At 34.8% G+C, this 27156-nt stretch overlaps 1 protein-coding gene and 2 long non-coding RNA genes across 3 annotated transcripts; 2 read left to right on the top strand and 1 right to left on the bottom strand.

Moving 5' to 3' along the window:
• Window positions 1-8181: 8181 nt before the first annotated feature.
• On the top strand, window positions 8182-10219 carry LOC133870966 (peroxidase 16-like). The gene is made up of 4 exons (XM_062308279.1): window positions 8182-8414; window positions 8541-8738; window positions 8906-9071; window positions 9662-10219. The coding sequence occupies exons 1-4, from the start codon at window positions 8196-8198 to the stop codon at window positions 10066-10068; spliced, it is 990 nt and encodes a 329-aa protein (XP_062164263.1). The 5' UTR covers window positions 8182-8195; the 3' UTR covers window positions 10069-10219.
• A 226-nt stretch (window positions 10220-10445) lies between these two features.
• LOC133870133 (uncharacterized) lies at window positions 10446-24979 on the bottom strand. Its single transcript, XR_009900641.1, has 4 exons — window positions 24839-24979; window positions 24720-24760; window positions 24048-24104; window positions 10446-11484 (listed from the first exon to the last, which is right to left on the bottom strand). It is a non-coding gene; the product is annotated as an uncharacterized LOC133870133 (long non-coding RNA).
• LOC133870067 (uncharacterized) lies at window positions 12913-15305 on the top strand. Its single transcript, XR_009900632.1, has 3 exons — window positions 12913-13098; window positions 14003-14059; window positions 15014-15305. It is a non-coding gene; the product is annotated as an uncharacterized LOC133870067 (long non-coding RNA).
• Window positions 24980-27156: the final 2177 nt, after the last annotated feature.

The raw sequence follows: 27156 nt of genomic DNA, 5'->3' as shown, positions 1-27156 counted from the left end.
GATTCCGGCACAAACGGCCGGATTCCGGCCATCCCGCCGGATTCCGGCCAGAGAGGCCGGATCTGGCCAGATCCGGCCGGGAACTGGCCAGAGCCGGCTGGGATCCGGCCAGAGCCGGCCGGCTCTCTGGCCAGACCGACCAGATCCGGCCGGTCTGGCCAGAGAGCCGGCCGGCTCTGGTCGGATCCCGGCCGGCCTTGGCCAGTTCCCGGCCGGCTCTGGCCAGAGAGGCCGGCCAGATTCCGGCGATCTGGCCGGATCTGGCCAGACCGACCGGATTCCGGCCATCTGGCCAGATCCGGCTAGATCGCCGGAATCCGGCCGGTCTGCCCAGATCCGGCCAATCTGGCCGGATTCCGGCTAGATTGGTTGCCGGAATCTGGGCTAACCGGATTCCGGCGAAGGTGGCCGGATTCCGACGACATTAATCGGATGTTGTCGGAATCCGATACCGGCAAGATTTCGATGGTGGTCGGTTGCTTAAACGTGAAGGTCGACTGCGTTGTTTAAAATAAATCGACCGCGTCAGACGTCTTCGGAAAATGATTTACGCTTTTAAAAAGCGTAAATCATTTTCCGAAATTTACTAAGCATTTTTGGTCAAACAGAAATCATTTTCCGGTTGACTATTATTTTCGCCCCTACCAAACACCGGAAAATACCGAAATCATTTTCCAGAAATCATTTTACGCCGAAACAAACGGTTAGTTTAATATATTGATTGTATATTGTTTCAATTTTAAGTCTTTTCAAGCAAAGTGTTAAACAAAAAATAGTATCATTGTTTTTGTTAGTGTTATGATAGTTTATTTTTATTTATTTATTGATGTCTCTCCTTCTCTACCCCCCTTTTTTTTTTTTTTTTTTTTTTTTTTTTTTTTTTTGGGGGGGGTGATGTTTTGGTGAGCACATGCATGTAATGCTCCGTTTGTTTCTGTGTAAAATGGTTCCGTCGTAAAATAGTTTTGGGGAAGTCATTTTTCAGAAAAATATTTTCCGTAGAAATCATTTTTCAGTGTTTGGCGCGTACGGAAAATTACAAATATTTTTTATATTTTAATTTAATCATATTAATTTAAAAAAATTAAATTTTATTCACAAAATAAAAAATATTAATATAAAAATATTTTTTTAAAATTTGGCATATACAAATTCAGGCGAAAGTTGCCGGAATCCAGCACAAAACGGCCGAATCCCGGCCACTTGACCGGAAACCGGCCGTTTTGTGCCGGATCCGGCCTCGCCGGCCAGTATCCCGGCCGGAGATCCAGCCAAAACGGCCGAATCTCAGGCGTTCTGGCCGGATCCGGCCTCTCCGGCCAGTTTGGCCGGAATCCGGCATGGTATCCCTGGAATCCGGCGACATCTGCCGGACGTCGCCGGATTCCGGCTTAATTTATCGAATTCCGGCACCGACCGAAGTCGGAATCTGACTTGTCGAAATTCGGCAATAGTCAACTACTTAAATGTAAAGGTCGACTGCGTTGTTTAAAAAAGAATCGACTGCATCTACCATTTACGAAAAGCGTAAATCATTTTCCGAAATTTATTAAGCATTTTTGGTCAAACGGAAATCATTTTTCAGTTGACCATTATTTTCGCTCCTACCAAACACCGGAAAATACTGAAACCATTTTTAAGAAATCATTTTACGTCAAAACAAACGGGGCATAATATTAAGATCTAATAATCTAATTATAGAATCAAAGAAAAAGCTAAAAAAGAAAAAGAAAAAGAGAGTAAACAATGGAACATGAAAATCCCCATTTTAATATAATTGGTAAAACATGGAATTGAATAATTTAAAATTTATTAATTGCATTATTTCTATAATACAATTTGGCATGATCAAGAACTATAATGTCAATAAGAGTTTCTATTCAGTCAAATTGGAGTATTTTGTTCGGCAAACGAGATTTTGTTTTCCAACTAGGCGCGTAATCAAGTCGAGTCGATCTTTAAGGTTTCAAGACTGGCTCGTTTATGAGTCGAGTTTAAATAGTCAAGCTCAAACTCGAGTTGAGCTATGAAATGTGTATTCAAGTTTGGCTCGTTTTAAATTCGGGCGAGTTCGATTTCAAGCTCGAGCTCGTTAAAAATGCCATTTGAGTCGAGCCGGGTTACTCAACAAGTTCGGCTCAACTAGAGTTCCAACTAGGCTATTAAATTTTTCATTGTGTTGTCAAAGCGGAGTTTAAGCCAGAGTTTGTGAACAATTTCTATACATTTATTTATGGCATAAATATATATTATGTAACTATATAAGACATATTATAAAATATAGTATATAACTATAGTCTATAAGTAATAAATTTACAATATTTTATTATATATAACTAGAGAGTATAAAATATGGTATATGTATAATGTGAGCAAATAGCAAGTCTAAAACACTCTATATAACTAAGTAACTATAATATAAATATAATCTATAACTGTTGTTAACCATGTGTGATGTGATATATGTGTGTTTTTATATATATATACACTTATATGCTAACTATACAATATAGTAATATTGTTATATACTAATTATTAATAACTTAATATGTTAGCTTAACATACAAAATACTATTATCGAAGTATTATAATTAATATGTAATACTATATTTACTTAGCTAGTACACTATATGCTTATTTAGTGTGTGTATATATATATCAAGTAACATATAGTTAATTATATTTACTTAGTATATGTTAATTAACTAGAAAATATATTAGTTTATGAACTAACTAGTTAGTATGTTAAGTAACTAATACACACATAAATATTAAGGAACATACATATATTTCTTAATTACTAATATACATGCTTTAAATTTATATAACTCATTTTTAGTAATATATTAATATATATTTGTATCTATATACAAGAAATATGAACAAGCTAATGAATTGGATTAACGAACCGATCGAGCTTTAAACGAGTTGAGTTCATCAGCTTATATCGAGTTTTGACAAGCGAGTTGAGTATATATCACTTACTAATCGAACGAGTTTCTATAGTTACGAGTAGGTTTTTACAGTATCGAGTTCGAGTTCGGATCGGGTTAAACCGAGCGGGTTATTGAACGGACTGATTTATTTACAACCCTATTAATTCTAGCTATCAATGCTTGGGCCACAACATTGATTATTGGCATTTTTGTTGTTTTGTGAGTAGTAGCTACCATTGTCACTTCTTAAAAGTGTATTTAAAATTTGATATTTTGACATTCCATCTTTTTAATTCATAAATTGACGAGGAATGCTAAAAACTATATTTTTATCCTATAATACTGACGTGACAATCTCATATAACAACTCGATCGGTTATTGTTAAAAAACAATAAATAAATAATCAAATGGTTAGTGGGGACTATCACATTTGCATGATGTAACGTTGTGAGATAGTTGTTGTAATACCCCAGTTCCATATTATGAAGAGATCAACAATTCATATAGAGTGAGTGGTTTATAAGAGATAGATGAGTGTTAAGTCTCACATTGCCTAGTTACTAGGTGAAATTGAGCTTTATAAGTGATTTTAGGAAAAATTTCAAATTAACTAGTTCTTTTGGGGTGATAGCGCAGATATGGGTAGCGCTTTTCCTTGTGTCGTTACAAATTGTATCAGAGCCACCTAGTAACGTCAAGTCATGTGGTGCTTGACCACTGCATGACGTGGTCTTGATGAGGGCGTCAGGAGTTTAAGGGGGGAGTTTGTAACACTCCGGTCCCATATTAGAAAGAGATAAATAACTCACATAGAGTGAATGGTTTATAAGAGATAGATGAGTACGAAGTCCCACATTGTCTAGTTACTAGGTGAAACTGGGCTTTATAAGTGATTTTAGGGAAAGCTTCAAATCGACTAATCATTTTAGGGTGATAGCACATATGTGGCTAACGTTTTTCCTTGGATCGTTACGGTTGTAAAATATAAATGTGGTATTATCGTTTCTCTAAATTGAATACTTGAACAATGTTTTTGGTGACAATATCATTTTTTCTTCGCATTGAATATTTGAAGGTGCAGATTTGAGATACTAATTTCTGATTCTAGGTAATGAAGAGTCTATTTTCTAGAGCTTATTAACTTAAGTTTGAAAAAGCTTCGTCCAATTCATCAATTTCTTTGTCCAATGTGCTTGTTTCTTTTGTCAAGGCTCAAATGAAATTAGTAGTGAATTACCTTGATAATTTAAATTGCTCTAATTTTTATCCTTCTTATTTTTTTAATATGATCTTTTTTTTCTTTTTTTTTTTTGGGTATTGGATCACATACATTAACATTAGAGATATGATATGTTTACAACTTCTATATAACTTTTGTACAATTCCAACAACTTGTTTTAAAATCAACCATTGGATGTGTATGACCCACATGTAGGAAAAGAGATTCGGTGATTAGTTTAAAGAAAAAAAAAAAAAAGTTATTAGAGTTATATAAAAATTATAAACGTCTCATATATCTTATCATTATTACGTGGAATGCATTACAAACTCATGACCACAAGTATGGAACCTCAAACTCGTCCAAACCAATGCCCAAAAGACAAATGTTGTAATTTCGAAGATAACCCAAAAGAATCAATTCTAATTTTCTTCCATCCAATTACGGGTGGCAATTTAGGTTCACATGTTGAGTTCGTTTCCTATCGAATCACTTTCAGATTTACATCACTCATATGTGAGACGTGTGATCATCTTAATCGTTAGGAACATCAATCGCATCATTTTCTTTTCCACTATTTTGTTTATTTATTTATTTTTATTTTTTTGCATTACATACATTTTGATTCAAATCCATCTTCTTCTTCTACCTTTTTTTTTTTTTTTTTTTTTTTTTTTTTTTTTTTTCTTTTATTTATTTATTTATTATTATTTTTTTAAAGTTTGGGGAATTGTCAAGTCAATGCACCGATATTGGCATGGGAGAGAGCATGTGAGGTGATCCCGCATCAAGTCAATGTACCAATATTCCTTAATCGCTAGCTGTTAATTAGCCGATGTATGTTCTTAACTTGATCAGCTAAAGTAATGCACTAATTAATATTTTTATTATTCTTTAGTATATATATCATAGTCGATCCATGGTTTCAAACCATATGCAATTGCGTAACGACCACGCCAACTCATTTCTCATCAATAATAAGATAAGATAGATCTCATAATAAAAAAGAATGTCGAATTCCAATTTCATTAATATTGGCCATCGATGGCCAATGCATGCCTACGAGAGAATCTATGAGCTGTTTGAAACATGACATAAACCTAGATAATTAACTCATTGACATCTCCTCAAAATAATTGTGATAAATCGTGTTGGCTTATGATGTTTCGAGGATTTAGATCAAGTCCACGGCCTTTGGCATGTTAGGCTTGCTGTTTTATTAGCTGCACATGCCTACATGCATGATTTTGTGTCTCTGCTCATATTACAAATATCTTTCATGTTTGGCTTGCAAATTAATGATCAAGTTTGGTATATTGGGTTGATAATGTGGCCACCTCTGGGGTGGCTCGAAGGCCATCCCTACATCTGGTTGGCTGCACGGCCACTCTAGATGGGCCCGGGCTTGGGGAGACGCGTGACCACCCCATGCGAGCCACCCGCTTGCTTTTTATCATATATATATATTTTTTATTATTTTATTTTTATCCTCACAATGGGGAGAATTTGGCCCAAGTGGTCCCATCCAAGTAGACCGTAACCTCAAACGGATGGGGTTAAGTTGCAACAAATTGACAGTTTAACGCGCAAGCCAAATCATGACCCTTGTCAGTTCGTGGTACCTTATAAAAAAATTGTTGTTAGTTTAGAGGGCTAAATAATATTTAACCTTTCAAATTATGTATAAATAGAAAATATTGTAATGTTATAAGACGATATAATATTTTTATCTTCAGTGTGGTAGATCTGACAAAGTTGTCTGCAAAGATTTGTTTCTTAAATGGTACTCTATAACTAATTAAGCTAGAAACTAGTTTCTTCATTTTCATTTTCTTTTCTCTTTATTATTTTTATCAAGTTTTGTTTTTAGGGTTCAATAGCTCACTGCATTTCACATGTAAATAAAAAGTTTGTCTTAATCTTCCAATAACAGTTGAATTGTTCAAAGACGACCTTTCCACTTAACCTCATCAATAACTCCAATTGCATATCCATGAAATTGATTTCAATAAAGTTAGTATTGAATTATAATTTCGTATTATTTTGTCTAATTTGTAAACTACATTTGTAAATGCATGAAAACAAATGTAGCACCCTCTTGATCACCACAAAACATAAAAATATCATCACTATGAATGTAAATTAATCCTGTCCTATACTAAGATTAAGAACACCTTAACAAATATGAGCTAGATTATTAGCAGTGACATGGGGTTGTAGCTATTAACCCATTATCAGCGGCGACATGTGAATGTCGCCGCTACTAATGCGAGATCATCAACAGTGACATGTGAGATTCGCCACTAATGATTTACATCAACGGCGACATTCACATGTTTTTCTTGATAATGGATCAATAGTGGCAACAATTGGTGTTCATGCTATTGACCCTACACAATAAAAATTATTACAAAAAAATCATAATATAGCCTATTAAGATTAAAGATTTGGGGTTTAAATCCCTGTGTAATTTATGTCCAATGTAAACTTCAGTTTTGAGGCTTGAACATATATGCTTTCTTGTATTCATATTTTTAATTGGATGTAAATCATACTTTACTCAAAAACATTGTGAAATCACTTATATGATGTAGGAGCTTAATGGCAAGTTTGGTAGATAATCATATAAATATATATATATATATATATATATATATATATATATATATTTTTAAATACATGAATGAATAATATATATTGTTAAAAATTGAATGGTATTAGCGGCGACCCAATATGTCGCTGCTATTAACTGACTAATTAATAGCGACAACATCTCGATTGTTGCTATTGATTGACCAATAGCAGCGACACATGATTTTGGTTCAAAACTCATTAAGCGTCGGCAAAAAAAAGTTAAAGTCGCCGCTGTTAAGTGATCAATAGCGGTGACTTAATTAGTGGATTGCCACTATTGATCATTAGCGTTAGACCATCAGCAGTGACCACATGAGCGTCAACAATAAGGCTGTTAGCATTTTGTCGCCGCTAATTTTTTTTTTTTTTGGTAGTGTGGCCACTTAACCTTGGGTTTGCTAATCGTATTTCCTCCTCCTAATTAACATTGGGTTTGTTATGTATATTACCCCCACTTATCACTTGGTTTGCTAGTCGTATTGCTCCTCCTCGCACTAAGTTGTTGAATTACAAAACATTTTCTCACAAAACTTTATTCTTTGTAAAACTTTTCTTTTCCTTTAATTTCTCGTAGCACTTTATTTTACAACACTAGTCTTTTCATTTCTCAAAACTCATTCATTTCTTGTAAATCGTGTAAAACACATTGTAACATATGATAATATATATGAACATACTTTAAATATCGTTGGGCTCATGATCACGAGTAAATTATGCAAATATCTCATGCCATGTATAACATATTTAATAGTCGGTCGAAAATTTCTATTTAGTACTCTCGTCCACATCCTCACTAAGGCTTCAACCTGTATCACATGCTCGCCTGAATTTATTATATCGCATTGTTAGTCGCGGTTAAATTTCTGAACCCAAAACGCTACTTCTTAGGCAATTATGAAGAAACCATGGGCAGCTTAATTAGCTTGTAAAATGAAGCCTTCCCGGAGATAGAGGGTGGCCAGCGGTGGAAGCTGGTAGTGAAATGCAATTGAGTTGGCAGGAGGTGCACATGTACGTACAGTTGTAGTAAGAAATTATTGAGAATCTTTTTATCCAACACTTGGAAAAAGAAATCAAATTGTCCGCCGAGCCCAACATTTCATGCATTGTCCTACGCACTGTTCCCAGGGATCATGCCGTTTTTCCAGCGCTTCAATCATTCGGAAAAGTCTTCCACCCATGTTGTGCGTAACTTCTTTTCTGTGGGCATGATAATATATATAATATATATATAAATATATATTATTTGTCACCTTGATCTCTTCAACCACCACTATTCTTTTCATTTTTTTATATTTTATATTTTTTTACTTTAATTCAGTTTCAATCCTCTACGTCTTCAAATTCCCATTATAAATAACTCCTCAACCCCACGTACGTAGCATGAAAAAGGACAGCAACAAAAATGGTCATGGAAACTCGCAGCCTTTTTCTTTTATCATCTTTGCTTCTTCCTCTCCTTCTAAGTAGTACTACTTCGGCCCAACTTCGCAGCGACTTCTACCAAAGCACATGCCCGAATGTTGAATCTTTAGTCCGCTCAGCTGTCACAAACAAGTTCCAGCAGACCTTCGTGACTGCTCCAGCCACTCTTCGACTCTTTTTCCATGATTGCTTTGTCCGGGTTTGTAGGCTAACCTACTTCCTTTTTTTTTTTTTTTTTATTAATGAATTTTTTTGGTTGGTGGCTTTCCAAAGATGTTACCAATTATTGAGATATATTGTTGGTTAATTTCTTCTGGTATTATAGGGTTGTGATGCTTCAGTGCTGCTTTCTTCTCCAAATAATAAAGCAGAGAAGGATCATCCTGACGACATTTCTCTTGCTGGTGATGGATTTGACACTGTAATCAAAGCTAAAGCAGCTGTTGATAGTGTTCCTCAGTGCAGAAACAAAGTTTCCTGTGCTGATATACTAGCTCTTGCCACAAGAGATGTGGTTGTATTGGTTAGTTTTTCTTTTCAATTTTGTCAATAATTTTCTGGAGGATTTGCCTGGAAAATGATACATAGTTTCTACTTCTCAACAACACTGAAACATGAGTTTAGACATAAAATCAAGTTATTAAGCATTATCACATTTAAAATTATCATATATGCTTTTACTGAATACAGGCAGGGGGTCCATCATACACAGTTGAATTGGGGAGGCGTGATGGGAGGATATCTACAATTGCCAGTGTTCAACGCCAACTTCCTCAGCCTTCTTTCAATTTAGACCAGCTCAATTCCATGTTTAGCTTACATGGTCTTTCCCAGACAGATATGATTGCATTATCAGGTACTTCAAGTCTTCAAGTGCTTTAATTCAATTAGAAGACACATGGAGTATTTTAATTAAAACATGGAATAAATGTCGGAAACAAGGTTCAATCTCATAGCAAAGGACTCATTCTATGTTAACTCACCACTTATATATCCCAAAAGCTTAATCTCATATAAAAGGATAAATTCAGTTATTTAATTAATATTTTTAATAGCTTTTAATTACTCTATTTTATCATGAGGCATCTCTACCTATAATAATATGCTTTGCCTTGCTCAAACTAATTAATGTGAGTGAGTTTAAAACATGCGATTTAAAAACGTAGTTAAATGTTTGACAGCTTGACATTCCTTTAAAATTGTGAGTTTCTTAAAACGCACTCTTTGTCTGTGATTTGAAAATACAGATATTTCTTTGTTTTAAAATCTTAATTATTTAAAAACGCATTCTCAAACGGTACCTTTTATACAATTTGATTTAAAATATATATATATATATATATATATATATATATATATATATATATTTTATACAAAATTGACTGTAACAGAAGATTAGGATATTCAAGATATTATCCAACTTATGAAGTTCTATATTTGTGTTAGGTGCGCACACACTTGGGTTCTCTCATTGCAGCCGTTTCTCCAAACGGATTTATGGATTCAGCCCCCGAAACACGATCGACCCGACACTAAATTTAGGTTATGCTCTGCAGCTTAGAAAGATGTGTCCATTAAAAGTTGACCCGAGAATCGCCATTAACATGGACCCGACCACGCCTCAGACATTTGATAATGCCTACTTTAGAAACCTTCAGCAAGGAAAGGGGCTTTTCACCTCTGATCAGGTACTGTTTACAGATACAAGATCAAGGCCAACAGTCAACTTCTTTGCATCAAACAATGGAGCTTTCGGACAGGCCTTTGTGAGTGCTATTACCAAACTAGGTCGTGTAGGGGTTAAAACTGGAAATCAAGGCGAGATTCGACTTGACTGCACAAGGGTTAACTAGATGTTCGGGATAGTGCCCTACACTCTAATTGTTTTCTATGACATTTTAGTTTTAATCGAATAAAGTTGTTTATCCACTAATTTATTTAATGAGCATTGGCCAGGCATGTAATTGTTTACATGTATACTTTTAATGAATATTATTTGTCATATATATGTAAGGTCCATAGGTTGAATTGAATATTGTTTAAGGTGTGAGTAATGACGTATTGAAGTACACAGAAGATCTTAAACTATAAACCTTGTAACTTATAAATTATTGTTCATAGTCGGTAATGGAATTGAGTATTCCATTTGATAAGACTATAATACATCAATCATGATGATCTACGTTGATGATGTGAAGTAGAGATTTCGTATTGATGTGTTGGTGCTGATACAATGCATTGAACGAACCATGTGAATTGTCATTCCTTTATGAAAATAAATTGACTTTTAACAACCAAGTGTATGTTTGTGTGCAACAAAAATATTTTTAAATGTGGAAAATAAAAGGACAAGATATTTGTTGACGAAGTGGAAACTTTGTGAAGAGAGAAACCACTCCGGGGCAGCCAAACCCAGGAAATTCACTATCCAAAGAGCCATCGTGAACGCTTCCCAACCAAGTCTCCTATTTGAAGGGGTCTTAATTTGATGGAATCCTTTACCTTAGGGCCGACCCCTAAGATAGACTTCAAACGAACAAGGAGTACACACCAGCAACGGCTAAGAGAATTCAATACTCAATTCTGTACAAAACACATGGCCAGAGACCTCTATTTATAGACTTAAAAAAACCTAATTCTATTAAAAATTGGAGTCCTCTGGGCGGCGTCCGACTGGCAAGCAAAGGGTGTCCGGACGGTCAACTGTTTCCGTGTCTGAAAAGGAATTCCGAAAATTCTCGAATTTCTGGTGGCAGTTCCAACGACACCAAGTTGTAAGGCAACACCGAAAATTTTGAAAATTCAAGTTGTAGGATTTTTTCTTAACTTTCCAACAACACAAATTTCGTCTCAATTTGATACTCGAGCAGAGAGTTATGATAAAAACATTGAGACGTGTGCGGAAATCTTCCTGGAAACCTGAAAAGCGTCCGGACGGTGTTGCCCTTCCGTCCGGATGGTTGCTGTTTCACGATTCGTATCTGAACATGAAATCCAATTTCTTCTCGGATTCTGAATAGCTTGACCTAGCGTTCGAACGGTGTTGCCCTAACGTCTGGACGTTCTTCAACGCTGAAGCTTCTAGACACTGCGGGGCGTCCGGACTCATTCAAAGGTCCGTCTGAACGGTTGCACAGGAACCAGCTGTTCTGACTTGGAAATTGCATGAAATCTTCATGGACATCTTTTTAGAAACTTGTGACCATACTCATGGCATGAAATGAGACACTGCCCATATTACTTGAAGACTCTGAATAGAACTGATAATCCTATTAAAAAGCAACCGTTACATAAAGTGTTTTTGTCAACCAGAATGTTGCCAATATAAAATACTAACACTTTATAACACCGTCAAAAGAATGATGTGAAACTCACGATTAATTATAATATTGATTCTAAATCATGAGAGGATCATGAACTCAAATGTGAAATGGAGGTCACCATGCATATGATACACTGATCAAGAGTGAGATCTTCGACAATTAAAATCTCGGTGTGTTGGGCGATCGCATGTAGTATTGTGGGAACACCACTCCTAGAAGGAATTCAAATCCTTTGATTAAATTAAAGAGATAAGAAATATCCTGTTAATGTATATTTAACAAATTTAATTATTCTTAGTCTCTAACCGGAGTAAGAATTGCAAAAATTATTATGTACATGGTGAAATGAGATTTCGCAACTTTGAAAATAATTAAGAGATTAAATTTGGTAATAAAGTATAAAGGTATTGAATTAAAGTGAGAGTCATTTTTTGGCGTTAATTCGACTATAAAATATTTCATGGAAGAGTCAGATGTAAAATATAAGTATATCCATTAGGATTAATTGAATAATCAAATGTTTAAAGTACTGTAATTACAATTGTTTAGAGGAATAAATTGTAATTACTAGTAATGTATGATAAGTCATGAGATGACATGTGTCATAAGCCTCTTGGAGTTAGTTTTTTACATTCCCTTTAGGTCACTCTTCAAAATGATTTAATTTAACTTAATGACATAAGCATTCTAGAAGCCCTAGCCATTTTTCCCAGGAGAATAGGAGTCTAGGGCTAGCCGTATGTAAAGATCAAGAAAAATAAATAGGGAATTTAGTTTTAATAAATTATATTTATTTAAAAGGATGAGACTAATAAAATTTCTTAGTAGATAAATTTATATGATTGAAATAAAAATGAGTTTTAGTAAATAAATAATAATGATGGTGTAATGTTCGAGAAATTATTTAATAATTAAAGTATAAATTTGAGTAAATAATTGATTAAACTTAATTAGGTGTATTTTAAAATGCAAGAGAATATTTTTAAAAGACCAAAGTTTATAAATGGGTTTATCAGGATTAAATAAAAATAAATTTATTTAGTGTTGTAAAAATAAAATAAAGTGTTTTATTACTATTCTATAGACTTGTAAATAGTGGGTAAGAAAATAAAATGCAAGAGAATATTGTGATAGTTCAAAGAAAATAAATTAGAAATGAAAAATAAAATATAAAAGAAATTAATGAATAAAATAAAATAAAGAAAAGAAAGAAATAAAGAATTTTAAATAGAAAGAAAAAAAGAAAAAAGGAAAATGAAGGTGTGGGGCGCACACCTGCGCCCCACAATTGTTAAAAAAGAAAGAAAGTGAAGGGCCACATCACATGAGAAATGAAGGAAGGGCCATCTGGCCCTTTCCAGTGAAAAAAAATAATAATAATAAGAGGCAACGCCTCTTTTTCTCTCAGAACCGAGAGAAGAAAAGAAAAGAAGAAAAAGAAAAGATGGAGAAACTTTTTCCATTTTCGCGATCTACGGAGATCCAACGGCTTGATCTTCAATCCGTCTTCGGAAACGTGATCCATGTACTCGGATCTACGTTTTCACCGATTGTTTTGAGGTAAAACACTAAATTTATGATTTCGTAATTTTGGATTAAAATATTGAAATGTGAGTTTAATCTAGTGTTTTCTTTAAGTAATGGGTTACTTGGAACTTGCTTGAGACTACCCAAACCATAGGTTTTGGTTTGGTGAAATTTTGTAAGTTTTTTAAAACCCTAACTTTTAGGTATTTAATTTTAATTGAGTTTTACGTGATTAACTCTTAGTAAATGCTATTGGGTTAATAATATTGTGTTTGGGTAGTGTTCTATAAATTATGATTTAAAGTTTAGAAACCTTAATTTTATGGGTTAAATTAATTTGGGGGTTTTAGTGTTTAAAATCTAGATTATTAATTTGTGAATTAATTGTAGTTATTGTGATGATTAATCCCAAATTAGTTATGGGATTTGTAAAAATTAAGTATTTATGAGTTAGGTTCTAATATTAGTAAAGATAAATAATTATGGGTATTTAGTTTAAATAGTATTTGCGAGGTTAAAACTAAGATTTTCTTATGGGTTAATGTCATTTTAAATACGGTAGTGTTTTATGTAAAAGTTTAATGAGTATAATTTGAAGGTTAATGTTATAGAGAAAATGTTAGTGAGAAATAATTTAGAGATTAGTGAATATAATTTTATGGCTAATATTATTATAAAAGTGTTAGTGAAAATAATATAAGGGTTAGTGATTAATGTTATAGGTAAATAATTAAATGGTGATTTTAATATCTAACCCTTAGTGAATACTTTGGGTTAGTGTTAATTGAGTTTAGCTAGTGTTTAGGACTATGGGTAAATATTTGGGAACCCTTAAAATATTATGGGTTTTCCAAGGGTTAGCTTTTAAGTAATTTAAGAGCTAAATGTCTGTCTAATGTTAGAAAAGTCAAATAATGTGCAATGTGTATTTTCACAGTGACGCATTGCAATGTGGTGTCTAGGAGACCCAGTGCCTAATATCCACGCAACCAAGGTGAGTATTCTACTCATTGAGAAGTTTTATTTTCATATATGATTAATTGCAAAATGTATATTGTTTTACAAACCTGAACCAACTGTATCTTGATTATGATCTGTTTTGGATGATTTGAGTACTTTTGAGTATATTGAAATTATGATGATGTTTTGAAGTATGAATATGATATGTGATTTTAGAGTGAGTTAAGTTATGCAAATTGTTTAAGAAATGACACGTTGAATGGTTTATGTTTTTATAAAGAAAGCATGTGTTAAAGGCATGATTCATGAAATGAAATGTATATTGTTTTAAGGCATGATGCATATGCATATGAACGCTAAAGTGCATCGAAGTGGGGTTTATAACCCACGGGAAACAATACTTGGGGTAATTCCCATGATGCTTGGATTAATTTCCATGATGCTTGGGGTAACCCATGATGCTTGGATTAATTTCCATGATGTGCATTGCATAATCATTTATAGCATGGTTTTGATGAGTGATGTTTTTATACTATGAGTAGTTTTGCTATACGTATTGGTATGCATATGAGTTTCAATGAAAAAGAGCTTATGTATATTCTATCGGATAGTTAGATGATTTAAATGCCATTGATTTCTAACGTAAGGATTATGTAAACCTAAGCAAACAAACCTTAAAGTATTATCGTAGGTGAGGTCGTACGTAGTTGTTTCTACAACAGAACTTCTACGTATAATCTTAGCTGCCAAGTATGTTCAAATGTTTTCTATTGGCCGGTGTGTGCTATATCAGCTATGGGGGTTTTCAAACAAAAGTTTATAAAATTGGTGACTGTTATAGTGTACGCATGACTAGAAAAGAAAAGTTGGTTCTTTGTGAAAACTCAGTGAATAGTATACCTCTGAGGTCTTAGTGTATTTATTTATGCTAAGACGGTGGGCTCATAATTCTACCTGTACGGATGCGGCGACCCCCGCAACCGTGCAGACGTTTATGCTTTGGTTGCAGGTTTTGCGGATATAGTTATTGACTCGTTCACCGAGTGTATGTGATGCTATGATTGGAGCATATCGCGACAGTCATAAGTCACGGACTCATGGGTAGTCCGCATTTTGGGTATTTTATTTATGGCTCGTGTTCTACATGACACATGTATTTGTTGAGTCTATATTTGGTATGTAATTAGTGTAATATTTTTATAAGCCTTAAATAGATAGACTTGTAAATGGCTCTTGTTGTAATTAATTGTTATGTATTATATGTATTTCCGCTTATGATATGTGTTCCGTTGCACATTGATTATTATATTCCGCTGTTAGATGTAACTCTGATTATCAAGTGCATGTTATGGTGCATGTGTCATATGTTGGCTGAGTGACATATAGTCGTGCCACTGTGAAGATTCGTTTGTATGTTGTAAAAAAAAAAAAAAAAAAAAAAAACAGGTCGTCACAGATGGTGAGTCCTAGTAGAATAAATAATTAATTATAAGGGTTAAACTGTAATGTGATTGAATAAGGGGCCAAATATTAATTTACAGAAGATAGATTTAATATAAGGTGGGGTAATGTTATAATTTAGAAAATATGGGGGTTTCAAACAAAAAGAAATGTTATTCATTGCCACATGTGTGGCTATGAATCACTCTTAGCTAATAGAAAAGCAAATAAAATAAAATAAAACATTAGGGCAAAGGGCATTTTGGTATTTTCCCTTTTATCATCTCACGCCCTCTTCTCCCTTTTTCCCACTTCATGCAGCCCACCCCTCTTCCCCTTTCTTTTCGTTCCCTTGTTCTTTCTCCCCCTTTCTCCGTTCTCATGCACGCTAGACTGGGAGTAGTGATTGAGAGAGACACAGAGATTAGGCCGTGAGAGATGCAATTTTTGAGAGGGATATTTAGAGCATGACGCAGAGAAGAAAAGAAGTAGAAGAGAAGAAGAAGGAGGAGTTCGGCCATGGGGGAGAAACCAACGAAAATCAACAAGGTAAATTCTATTTCTTTAGCTTTTGGGTATTTGATTTTGGGGATAAATTCGAGTGATTTCCCTTTGGGTGATTTTCGGTTATGGGTAGCCAATTAGTTAGGGTTTTTAGTTGCAAAAATTTGAATGGGTCATTGGTGTTTGATTTTTGTAATTTTGGTAGTTCCTTGTCTTGAGTTGATTACGATTATTGCTGTGACATAGGGGCTCGAATTTATGGTATGGGTTTTCTGTTTAGGTGATTTTTGAATTGGTGTAGTTTGTGGTAGCCGAATGGGTTGGTACTCTTGAAGTTGAGTTTTGAATGGTTTAAATTTCTGATCGTGATTTGGGTTTGATTCTCTTGAGTATTTCGATTCATGACTGAATGGGTGTGAATTAATCCTATTGCAAATTTTCAGTTTAGGTTTATTGGTTGGTTGATTCTCGGTTTTGGATTGTTTATGAACTTGAAGTTTAATTCTATGGATGTCAGTAGAAACACCAAGTGGGTATCATAGAGTTGGGTTGTTTTGGGTTTTATTTTCTATTTGATATTGAGGTGCTAAGTATTGTCCCTTGAGCGATTCAAATGCTATTTGGGTTGTTTTAAAGTTCAAATGCTAAGTATGTGGTCCAATGTTATAATTTCAGATTGTGTATTGCTAGTGTGGTCTAGAGAACCTTGTCGTATCCAGCATCCACAAGTAGCCAAAGGTGAGTATTTTACTCACTGAGAAAAATACTACATTTTAAGTAATTTATAAAATGAAATAATATGTGATTTTCTTACCGAACCGACGATATTTTAAAACATAAGTTTTGGATGATTTGAGTAGTTTCGAGTATGTTAAAATTATGCCAATGATGTTATAGCAAATTGTAATGTGTGTGAAGTATGATTTGAATTATGTTTTAAATGTTTGACTTCCTACTTGCTGAGGGTGGGAATTAAATTTGTGTATTTTATGCCTGCTACAGTTGGAAATTGAAGTTATGCAAATTGTTTGAAAAAATGACACGTTGAACTGTTTATATTTTATGAAGAAAGCATATGTTAAATGTATGATCATGAAATTAAATGTATAGTATTTGAGCATGAGCATTGAGCATGAAACGTGAACAGACAAACCTTAAGTTGGGGAATCAAGCCCCACAGTACCTGGCATATACTATTGGGGGACTCAAGCCCCATGGTATTTGATAGGAAATCATGAACAACTTAATGGGGGAATCAAGCCCCACGGTACCTAACAGATATTAATGGTGGACTTAAACCTCATGGTATTTGTCTAGGAGGCATAAATTAATTATTGGGAGACTCAAGCTCCAAGGTACTACCAATGGAGAACAACAACAAGCATGCATAGCATTGTCTTTATAAGTGTTATGTTTTTATGATATGTTAGTAGTTTTATGCTAGACGTATTAGTATGCATGAGTCTTAGTGGGCAAGAGCATATGTATATTTCTATCGACTGGATTGCATTGATCTAAGGGCATTGAACCTTAATATACTTAGATGTTTATGCTACTAGATTAGGTAATGCAAGTGTCCTGTAGTAGGTAGGCGGACTATCGTTCATTCAGCACAAAATTGTAATGCACTTGACACGGAGTTACCCATATTTGGAAACGCTGGATCTTTGTATTCTTGAGCAAGATGCCATTGTTTTGAGCTTCAATATACTTAGATGTTTACGCTACCAGATTGGGTAATGCAAGTGTCCTGTAGTAGGTAGGCAGATTGTCGTCCATTCAACACGAAGCTGTAATGCACTTGACATGAAGTTACCTACATTCGGAAACGCTGGATCTCGGTAAAGCGGAGCTACCAAATATGAAAGTAATATATTGTAGATGGGTCTATTTGTAGAAGCTTCGAAAGTGGGATGACTGGAACTTCTATATATGTTCACAGCTACATAGTATGCTTTCATGTATTTTTGATATATCGGTGTTGACTTTACTAACTACATTATTGTTTCTATGGGACGGAATTTCATAACTCAAAACGGTAGCAGTATAGTAAACGTATGATAGAAAAGAAACTCAGTTCTTTGTGAAAACTTAGTGATTTTTATACTACTGAGGTCTCGGTATGTTTTATTGTCACGACCCATTTTTTTTTTAAAAAACATACATAAATGGATATTTACAGTGGCACGACTACTTGTCGCTCAGCGAACATAACGTACATGTTTCATAGATCATAATTTTTTTATGAAAAACCTTAAGAGAAAAATCCTCTCATTCTATTTCTTTTTCTCTCGGGTCAGATGACCCTTTTCTATTTTTCTTTTCTTCAAACAGCATAGGCGCACGGTCTCTGCTTTGGAAAGGCCAAATGGCCTTTCCAATTATTTGAGAAGGAAGGTGGACGTGCGCCTCTCTTCTATTTTTTTTTTCTTTTACTTTTTTTACTTTTGACTTCGTTTTTTTTTTTCTTTTTCTTTTTTATTATTATTCTTTAATTCTTTTCTTTTCACTTTTATCTTTTGTTTTTTTTTTCTTTCACTTTCATATTCTTCTTTTCTATTTCATTCTTTTCTTATTTTATTTTTTTATTTCATTTTCTCTTTAGACTTTAAAAATATTCTCTTGCATTTTTAATAACACTAAATTAACTTAACTAATTATTTACTTAAATTTTATACTTTAATTATTAAATAATGACCTGAACATTACATCTTTCCCTCCTTATAAAAATTTTGTCCTCGAAATTTGAACACTAAATCATTTTGCGCACATACGAGCGTGCATTTTATATTAGAAACACCATACAAGTATGCGTTTTACATGGGGTACTTACACGAAAATTGTATAACATAACAATCATACCCGCATTTATTCGGTAAAATGAGGGATCATTCCCGCATTTAACGACTACACACCCATGTGGCTTCCTCAACATTGTGATTTCACCACAGAGTCCTCACTAACGAAATGAATTTAGTGTTTTCTTACAAACCATCACTCGCTTTGCAACCTTTCACATGTCAATTTCTATTGAATATGAAGAAGCGCATCACAAGTAAATGATCGCAAACACGTTCGCAACGAAGAAATATTGGAAATGTCATGAATGCCTGCTAAAACTAGGATACATCATGACCGATTACATGACGAACTCACGTTTAACACTAGGGACAACTCAACATACCTAAAATTGAGCACATCCATATTGCCCAAAGCGTTACATGTTTCACATTGGCGACACCTTGCATTTCACCAAATCACCAATTTGAAATACAGAATTGCGGCGATATTTATCCACATAGCTTACCATCACTATGTAGTGAATATCCACTTTGAACGAGTGCAATCTTCCCTAGAATTATGCACCACTTCAAAGTTCACTGATTATTTCACACCAACTTCATACCAAATGAAGTGGCATTCATCGTTCACGTCCATACGACGTTACGTGTGATACAATGTTTACAACTACTGACAGATATCATGACCAACTCTATGGAATCCTACACGCACAACTTAGGCGTATCCTCAAGTGTCTAAATAGATCTATCGGATTAGCCGTCCGCTTGCGGAGGGTATGATACGCTAACGCTCCAAATACACTTAGAGCCAATCTCTCCAGCATGAGATTTCATACACAGTGTATTAGCCGTGATATTGGCTTCAGCTGCATGACAAGACATCTTGTCATTAAGATCTCCTAGCACTATAAGCCATCATAGTTGCCCCATATGTTAGTCTCTCAATCACAATAGTGCATTAAGGCATGGGTGATTAATGTGAATTCAACACACTTCACCATAAAGGCATTGTCCACAAAATGGTAGAGCATAGATAATAGTTACCATCTGCAAACCATGAGGAGAACAACGCTACTACAGATCCACAGTTGATAAGTAGCATAGGCTATATCCTTGTTATTACACAAGGGTGCATCCCTACATATTGTGATGTATCTGTGCAAGCCACATACCCAATAATTTTTCTTTGGTAGTTTAAGCACAGGTGCAACTGTGTTTTCTTGTTCTAACATATTGACTACAAGTCCATTCTTGTTCATTACATAAACCAAGAATGGCACCTCCTCAACCTAAGCTCACCTCTCATGAGCTTGGCGAAGAATCCCTTTTACTATGCACTTCCAACACTTATACCAAGTGTCTTCCATGCTCAACACAATTAGTCACATAGACTAACCTGTCGACGTCACACTCAACCAATCACCTATCAAGGCATTCATGGAACACTTGACCCATCAAGTCCATAAATATCAATGGTGTACACAACAATCCGAATGGTGTCACCAAAAACTCATAATGGCCATACTATATATGGATCGCTAACTTTGGCACATTTTCTCACGCACCAAAAGTCAATGGTATCTCGGAAGAAAGTCAATCTCAGAGAATACCGAAGCTCTCAAGAGTTGACTAAACAAGTTGTCAGTTTTCTTTATGGAACACACATCCTCAATCGTCGCTAGGTTTAGCACATGGTAATCTATGCATGACTACATAGACTCGTGACTAAAGTGGAAACATCTGCACTATTCGGATGTTCCCAACTCGGACACTCTATACTATGGGGTAGGAATACAACTACCCACTCGTGATTATCTACGTTCACTTATATTCTTTGATCGTCAATTCATTCCAAATTGACACCAAAGCCCTAACGAGTTAATATCGTAGTTCAACATGGTAAGCTTTATTGTTTAGCATGTTGAACACTGAAATCCTATTGAAACTCTACACGTATAACACTGCTAGCTTCTCTGGTAGAGTCTTTTCTCTAATACCGATGACACACTTGTCCACATGCTACTTATAAGCAAAGGTGTCATCAACATGAGTGGCCACGCATAAGTTCTAATCTAAGGGTTCATTGCTCAATTTGCATAGCTTACAAATGCAAACGAGACAAGGGTGGACAACTTAACATATCAAACTAAATGAGTTAGACGCCGTAGCTCATCACGTCAAACACTAGAGCTAGCAATGTCACCACCCATATAGTGCTAAGGCAATGACCTCCATGTTTACTATGGACAAATGCGTCACCAATAAAAATGGTCACGCACATTGATTTTAAAGGTTTGGTACCCATTATATAATTATGCATATTGAGACACATGAATGGATAATGGATAATACTCAAACACGCCAAATGTGCACAAATGCTACAACATAAAGGTATAATACCTGTGGCAGCATCGACAACATTTGAGGTGGTTGGACGGACTTCAGCATTGCTTGGTGTAAGTAGTCACACCATACATGAGCAAACTGTCTCAACTGTTAGTTGCCCGCTAAAGTTACTTGACTTTGGCGGCAACAAGTTGGCGACCTTACGCAAAATGGCCTCCTCAACCATATTTACAATGTGTCCTAGATCTTCCTCGACATACATCCTGTGTAGCTCCCCACACACTACACTGGACAACGCTAGAGCTGCTTTGAGTCAAAGCGACTAATGAGGAACATAGCTTTACGAGGTGGCCAAGTCTACCACATCAAAAGCATACCCGTGATTCTACACGACACATCCACCAAAGTATGGCTTCCCACAATTGGTGCACCGCGTGACATTGAAGTGGCTCGCAAAGGCATCCTCTTCTCCAAGGAACATAGAGCCACAACTAATAAGTTGCTTCTTCAGCGGTAAGGAAGCATGAGCTCCCAATGACATTGACCATTTTCTACTCAAATGATTCGTAATCGAGAGTCCATCAATGAGGAATGCCTAAAACCACTACTAACGAACAATTTCCTCGACAGAGGGGAGGAGGAGGTAGAGGCACCTAAAATCACTTCCACCTCAATCACCCACTAAGGAATCCTCTTCCTCATTTAGTATCGACAATGCTTGTCTAGGTGACATGACTTTTATGTACAATGAAATGCCACATAGACAATACTGTGTAAAGAAGATTACATGCATCACAATGCTCATGCAATGCACCTATGAAACTTAATCTAAACTGTTCCCCGTCTAAGCGATATACTCCACACAATCACATTGAAGTTAACCTACAATGTGAAAGTGAGAGGTAAGTTAACTATACGTAAATCAAATGATATGCATCACAAAATCATGTAATGCATATGGAGTATTACATTTTAATTCCCTATCTTTGTTGAAGCTTTTAAGATTTCCTATGGCTCTTTTGTTATTCTTAGACTCTGACACAACCCTAAGTTTCCGCTTTCCGCTTTTCCTAACCAACCCTAGAGCTAACCTGATACCATCTGCAGTGATGACCCATTTTTTTTTTTAAAAAAAAACATACATAAATGGATCTTCACAGCGGCACGACTATTTGTCGCTCAGCCAACATAACGTACACGTTTCAAACATGTACCTGATATTCAGAGTTACATCTAACACAGCGGAATATAAATATCAATGTGCAGCGGAAAACATATCATAAGCGAAAATACATCTAATACATAATAGTTAATTATAACAATAAGAGCCATTTACAAGTCTATCTATTTAAGGCTTATAAAACATATTACACTAATTACATACTAAAATACAGGTTCAATAAATACATATGCCACGTAGGACACGAGCCATAAATAAAATACCCAAAATGCGGAATACCCATGAGTTCGTGACTTATGACTGTCACGATGTGCTCCAATCATAGCATCCCATACGCTAGGTGGACGAGTCAATATCTGTATCCGCAGAACCTGCAACCAAAGCATCAATGTCTGCACGGTTGTAGGGGTTGCCGCATCCGCACAAGTGGAATTATGAGCCCACCGTCTTAGCATAAATAATTACACTAAGACCTCAGAGGTATACTATTCATTGAGTTTTCGTAAAGAACTAACTTTTTTCCTTTTTAGTCTCGCATACACTATAACAGCTACCAATTTATAAACTTTTGTTTGAAAATCCCCATAGTTGATATAGCAAACACCGACTAATAGAAAACATTTAAAACATACTATGTAGCTGCGAACCTATATAGAAGTTCCAGTTATCCCATCTTGGAAGCAACTACATACCTTCTCACCTGCTATAATACTTTTGTATTTGGTGGCTCAAATGTACAAAGAAATAGCATTGCCAGATGTAGGTAATTTCATGTCAAAAGACACTTACATTACCCAATCCAGTTGCGTACAATTTAGGTACATCAAGCATAAAACAATGGTGGCTCAAATGTACAAAGAAACAGCATTGCCAGATGTAGGTAACTTCATATCAAAAGACACTTACATTACCCAATCCAGTAGCGTACAATCTAGGTACATCAAGCATAAAACAATAGCGACTCAAATGTACAAAGAAACAACATTGCCAGATGTAGGTAACTTCATGTCAAAAGACACTTACATTACCCAATCTAGTAGCGTACAATCTAGGTACATCAAGCATAAAACAATGGCATCTTACTCATTAATACAAAGAAACAGCATTGCCAGATGTAGGTAACTTCGTGTCGTAAGACACTTACATCACCCAATCCAATAGCGTAGAATCTAGGTATACTAAAGCTCGATACCTTTAAATCATGCAACAAGAAATATATATCATAAAAACAGCACACACAAACACACCATGATATATGTATGCATATGCAATGTCCTCAGAGCCCCTAGCTCAAGAAACTGAGTTCTAAACTCAAATCACCGAGTCCTAGGCTCAAATCGCCGGGTCCCAGACTCATATCATCGAGTCCCAGACTCAAATCACCGAGTTCCAGACTCATATCACCGAGTCCCGGACTCAAATCACTAAGTCCAAAGTTGTGTTGTTAAGCACGAAATGCATCATGTCCCCACTTTATAACTCACACTAAAAATCCTAATCATTTACAATGCAACCCTAATCTACAAAATTCCCAACCACCACGTATAATCACACAATTCGTTCGAACTCCGCATGTCATATACATCCTTCAACATCATCATAATTTCAAGATACTCGAAAGTACTCAAATCATCCAAAATAGATATATTCAACATACAGTTGGTTCAGATTCATAAAACAACATATATATATATATTTTGCAATTCATTAATATATGAAAATAATAGTTTCTCAGTGAGTAGAATACTTACCTTGGCTGCCCAGATATTAAACATTAGGTCTCCTAGACACCACCATGCAATGCATTACTGTAAAAACAATACATTGCACGTTATTGATAACTTCTGATATTGGACTCACATGTAGCTCTTAAATTGCTCAAGAGCTATCCCATGGAAAACCTATAATGTTTTAAAGGTTCCAAATATCTACCATAAAATCCTAGGCACTAACTAAAACTCAAACAATACTAACCTAAAGTATTTACTAAGGATTAGATATTAAAATAACTATTTAATTATTTACTCATAATATTAATTACTAACCCGTAATTAATTTCACTAACCATAATTATTTTCACTAACACTTTTATAATAATATAAGCCATAAAATTATTTTCGCTAATCTCTAAATTATTTCTTACTAACATTTTCTCAATATCGTTAACTCTAATATTATGTTCATTAATCTTTTTACAACAATTACTAACTGATTAACATAATTTAACAATCTAAATTTTAATCACTTTAAAACCCTCAAATTAATTTAACCCATCAAATTAAGGTTTCTAAACTTTAAATGATAATTTATAAAACACTACCTAAAACACAATATTATTACCGCAATAGCTTTTACTAAGGGTTAATAACATAAAAACTCAATTAAAATTAAATACTCAAAAGTTAGGGTTTGAGAAAACTCACCAACACTTGGAGAGTGTTTAGCAAGCTTCTCACAACAAATCCTAAGAACACATAAAATCAAACTCATATATCTTTAGATTTAATCTAAAATCTCAAAGACCAAGAGTTTGTGAAAATACCTTAAACCAATCGGTAGAAACGTAGATCGGGCTTCGTAGATCACGTTTCTGAAATCGGATTTGAGTTTGAACGGTTGGATCTTCGTAGATCATGATTTTTGTATGAAAAATCCTCTCCTATTTCTTTTTCTCTTGGGTCAAATGACCCTTTTCTATTTTTTTTTTTTCTTGAAACAGCAACGGCACACAACGTTTGCTTTGGAAAGGCCAAATGGCCTTTCCAATTTTTTGAGAAGGGAGGCGAATTCTCTTCTATTTTTTTTTTCTTTTACTTTTTTGACTTTTGACTTTTCTTTCTTTCTTTTTTTTTTTTTTTTTTTTTTTTTTTTTTTTTTTTATATATATATATATATATATATTCTTTAATTCTTTTCTTTTCACTTTTATCTTTTATATTTTTTTTTTTCTCTCACTTTCTGATTCTTCTTTTCTATTTCATTCTTTTCTTATTTTATTTTTTTTATTTCATTTTCTTTTTTGTTTTCTTTTTCAATTTTCTTTTATATATTTTTTTTCTTTAGACTTTAAAAATATTCTCTTGCATTTTTAATAACACTAAATTAACTTAAATAATTATTTACTTAAATTTCATACTTTAATTATTAAATAATGCCCCGAACATTACTTTTATACTTAGATGATGAACTCATTCTTTCACCTATATGGATATGGCTACCACCACAATCGTATAGATGCTACTCTTTTGGCTGCAGGTACTATTAAGGTGGATGACGATCCAGTAGCTTTGTATTTGAGGTGTTACAACTGAAGCCTAACGCAACAGTTGTAATGTGTTGGACTATAGTGTCCACTCCTTTGTGCATTTTGTATATGGCTTGTGACTTACGTGTCACTTATTCTTTTTGTGCAGCCATTCTTTTGTTATACGATGTAAATGTTATTAAGCCTTAAACATATAAACTCATGAGTCATGATGACTCTTTTGTGTAAACAACAGGTTTATTATAGATATGCTTTTCCGTTGAGATTATGATCGTATCATTATGTTTTCTGTTGTTAGATGTAACTCTGATATTCAGGTACATGTTATGGGACATGTGCCATACGTTGGCTGAGCAACAAATAGTTGTGCCACAATGATGATCCATTTTATTATATATATATATATATATATATATATATATATATATATATATATATATATAAATGGGTCGTCATTATAGGCTCCAAAGCAACACGTTAACCGAACCATAGGCTCCACAAATGAGAGGAGTGAAAGCAAAAAATAATTAAGACTGTTCACACAAACTATCATCATATCATCGCTTTATATATATATTCAATCTATGACTATGACTCATGACCATAGACCATGAATTGCATATACATGTAGACATAAAGTTATATTATACATTGTGTATTTTCTTTAAATAAATAAATATGTAAGCATAATATTATTGAAAATAGTGGACTCACTTATGGGTATATGGGATTGTAGTTCTATCCACAATATTGTAGATGACTATGTAGGAATTGAGGACGAAGAATACATATATTTTCCGCTATAATATCGCATCTCTGATGTCGTACTGTCACGTAATTATTTAGATATAATTACTTATGCCTTTTTGTAAAAGGTGGGGCGTTACATTGCTGTTGCACTCAGGTGTACTGATAGTCAAAAGGTCGACTATACGAGGCTGAAGCTAGATGGAGAAGCCCATTACTAGTGGAAGGCCAGAAAAGAACTTATAGCTGAAGAGTTAGGATATGGGGTCCCCATCCCTTGGGACCGATTCAAAAGAGAGTTCAATGACCGATTCTTTCCTCGTGCACAGTGACAGCAATGTGCTCGAAATTTCCAAGACCTGAAGCAGAGGAATATGTCAGATGAGCAATACTCAGCTGATTTTCTTAAGTTGTTAAGGTATGCACCACACCTCATTCCTAATGAAGAGACTAAACCCGAAAGGTTTCTTGACGGCTTGTCGACACAAATTCGTGAGAGGATTGCTTTCCTTGAAATCACCGCCTACTTTAAGATGGTGCACACTGTCACCATTGTTGAGAAGGAAATTCGAAAGGTGACTGTGGACTATGTAAATAGGAAGTCGCCGATGTCAATAGGAGCGCCTCCTCCCCCACCTCCATCAAAGTGGTATTCTGAAGGCAGTAGTTTGGAATCTTTTGGGAAAAGGAATACTTCTGCAAGTCAAGCTAGCAATAGTGTCCCACAGTGCAATAATTGCCGGAGGCTGTATGCAGGAGAATGCAAAATGGGATCAGGGTCTTGTTTTCGATGTGGCAAAGCATGCCACTTCATTAAAGATTGTCCTCGAGCAAGTGCTACTTGAGGT

The sequence above is a fragment of the Alnus glutinosa genome, chromosome 6 (assembly GCF_958979055.1).
Source record: "Alnus glutinosa chromosome 6, dhAlnGlut1.1, whole genome shotgun sequence".
Classification (NCBI taxonomy): domain Eukaryota; kingdom Viridiplantae; phylum Streptophyta; class Magnoliopsida; order Fagales; family Betulaceae; genus Alnus; species Alnus glutinosa.
The sequence above is the reverse complement of the archived record's forward strand: the minus strand, read 5'-3'. Positions and strand labels throughout refer to the sequence as shown.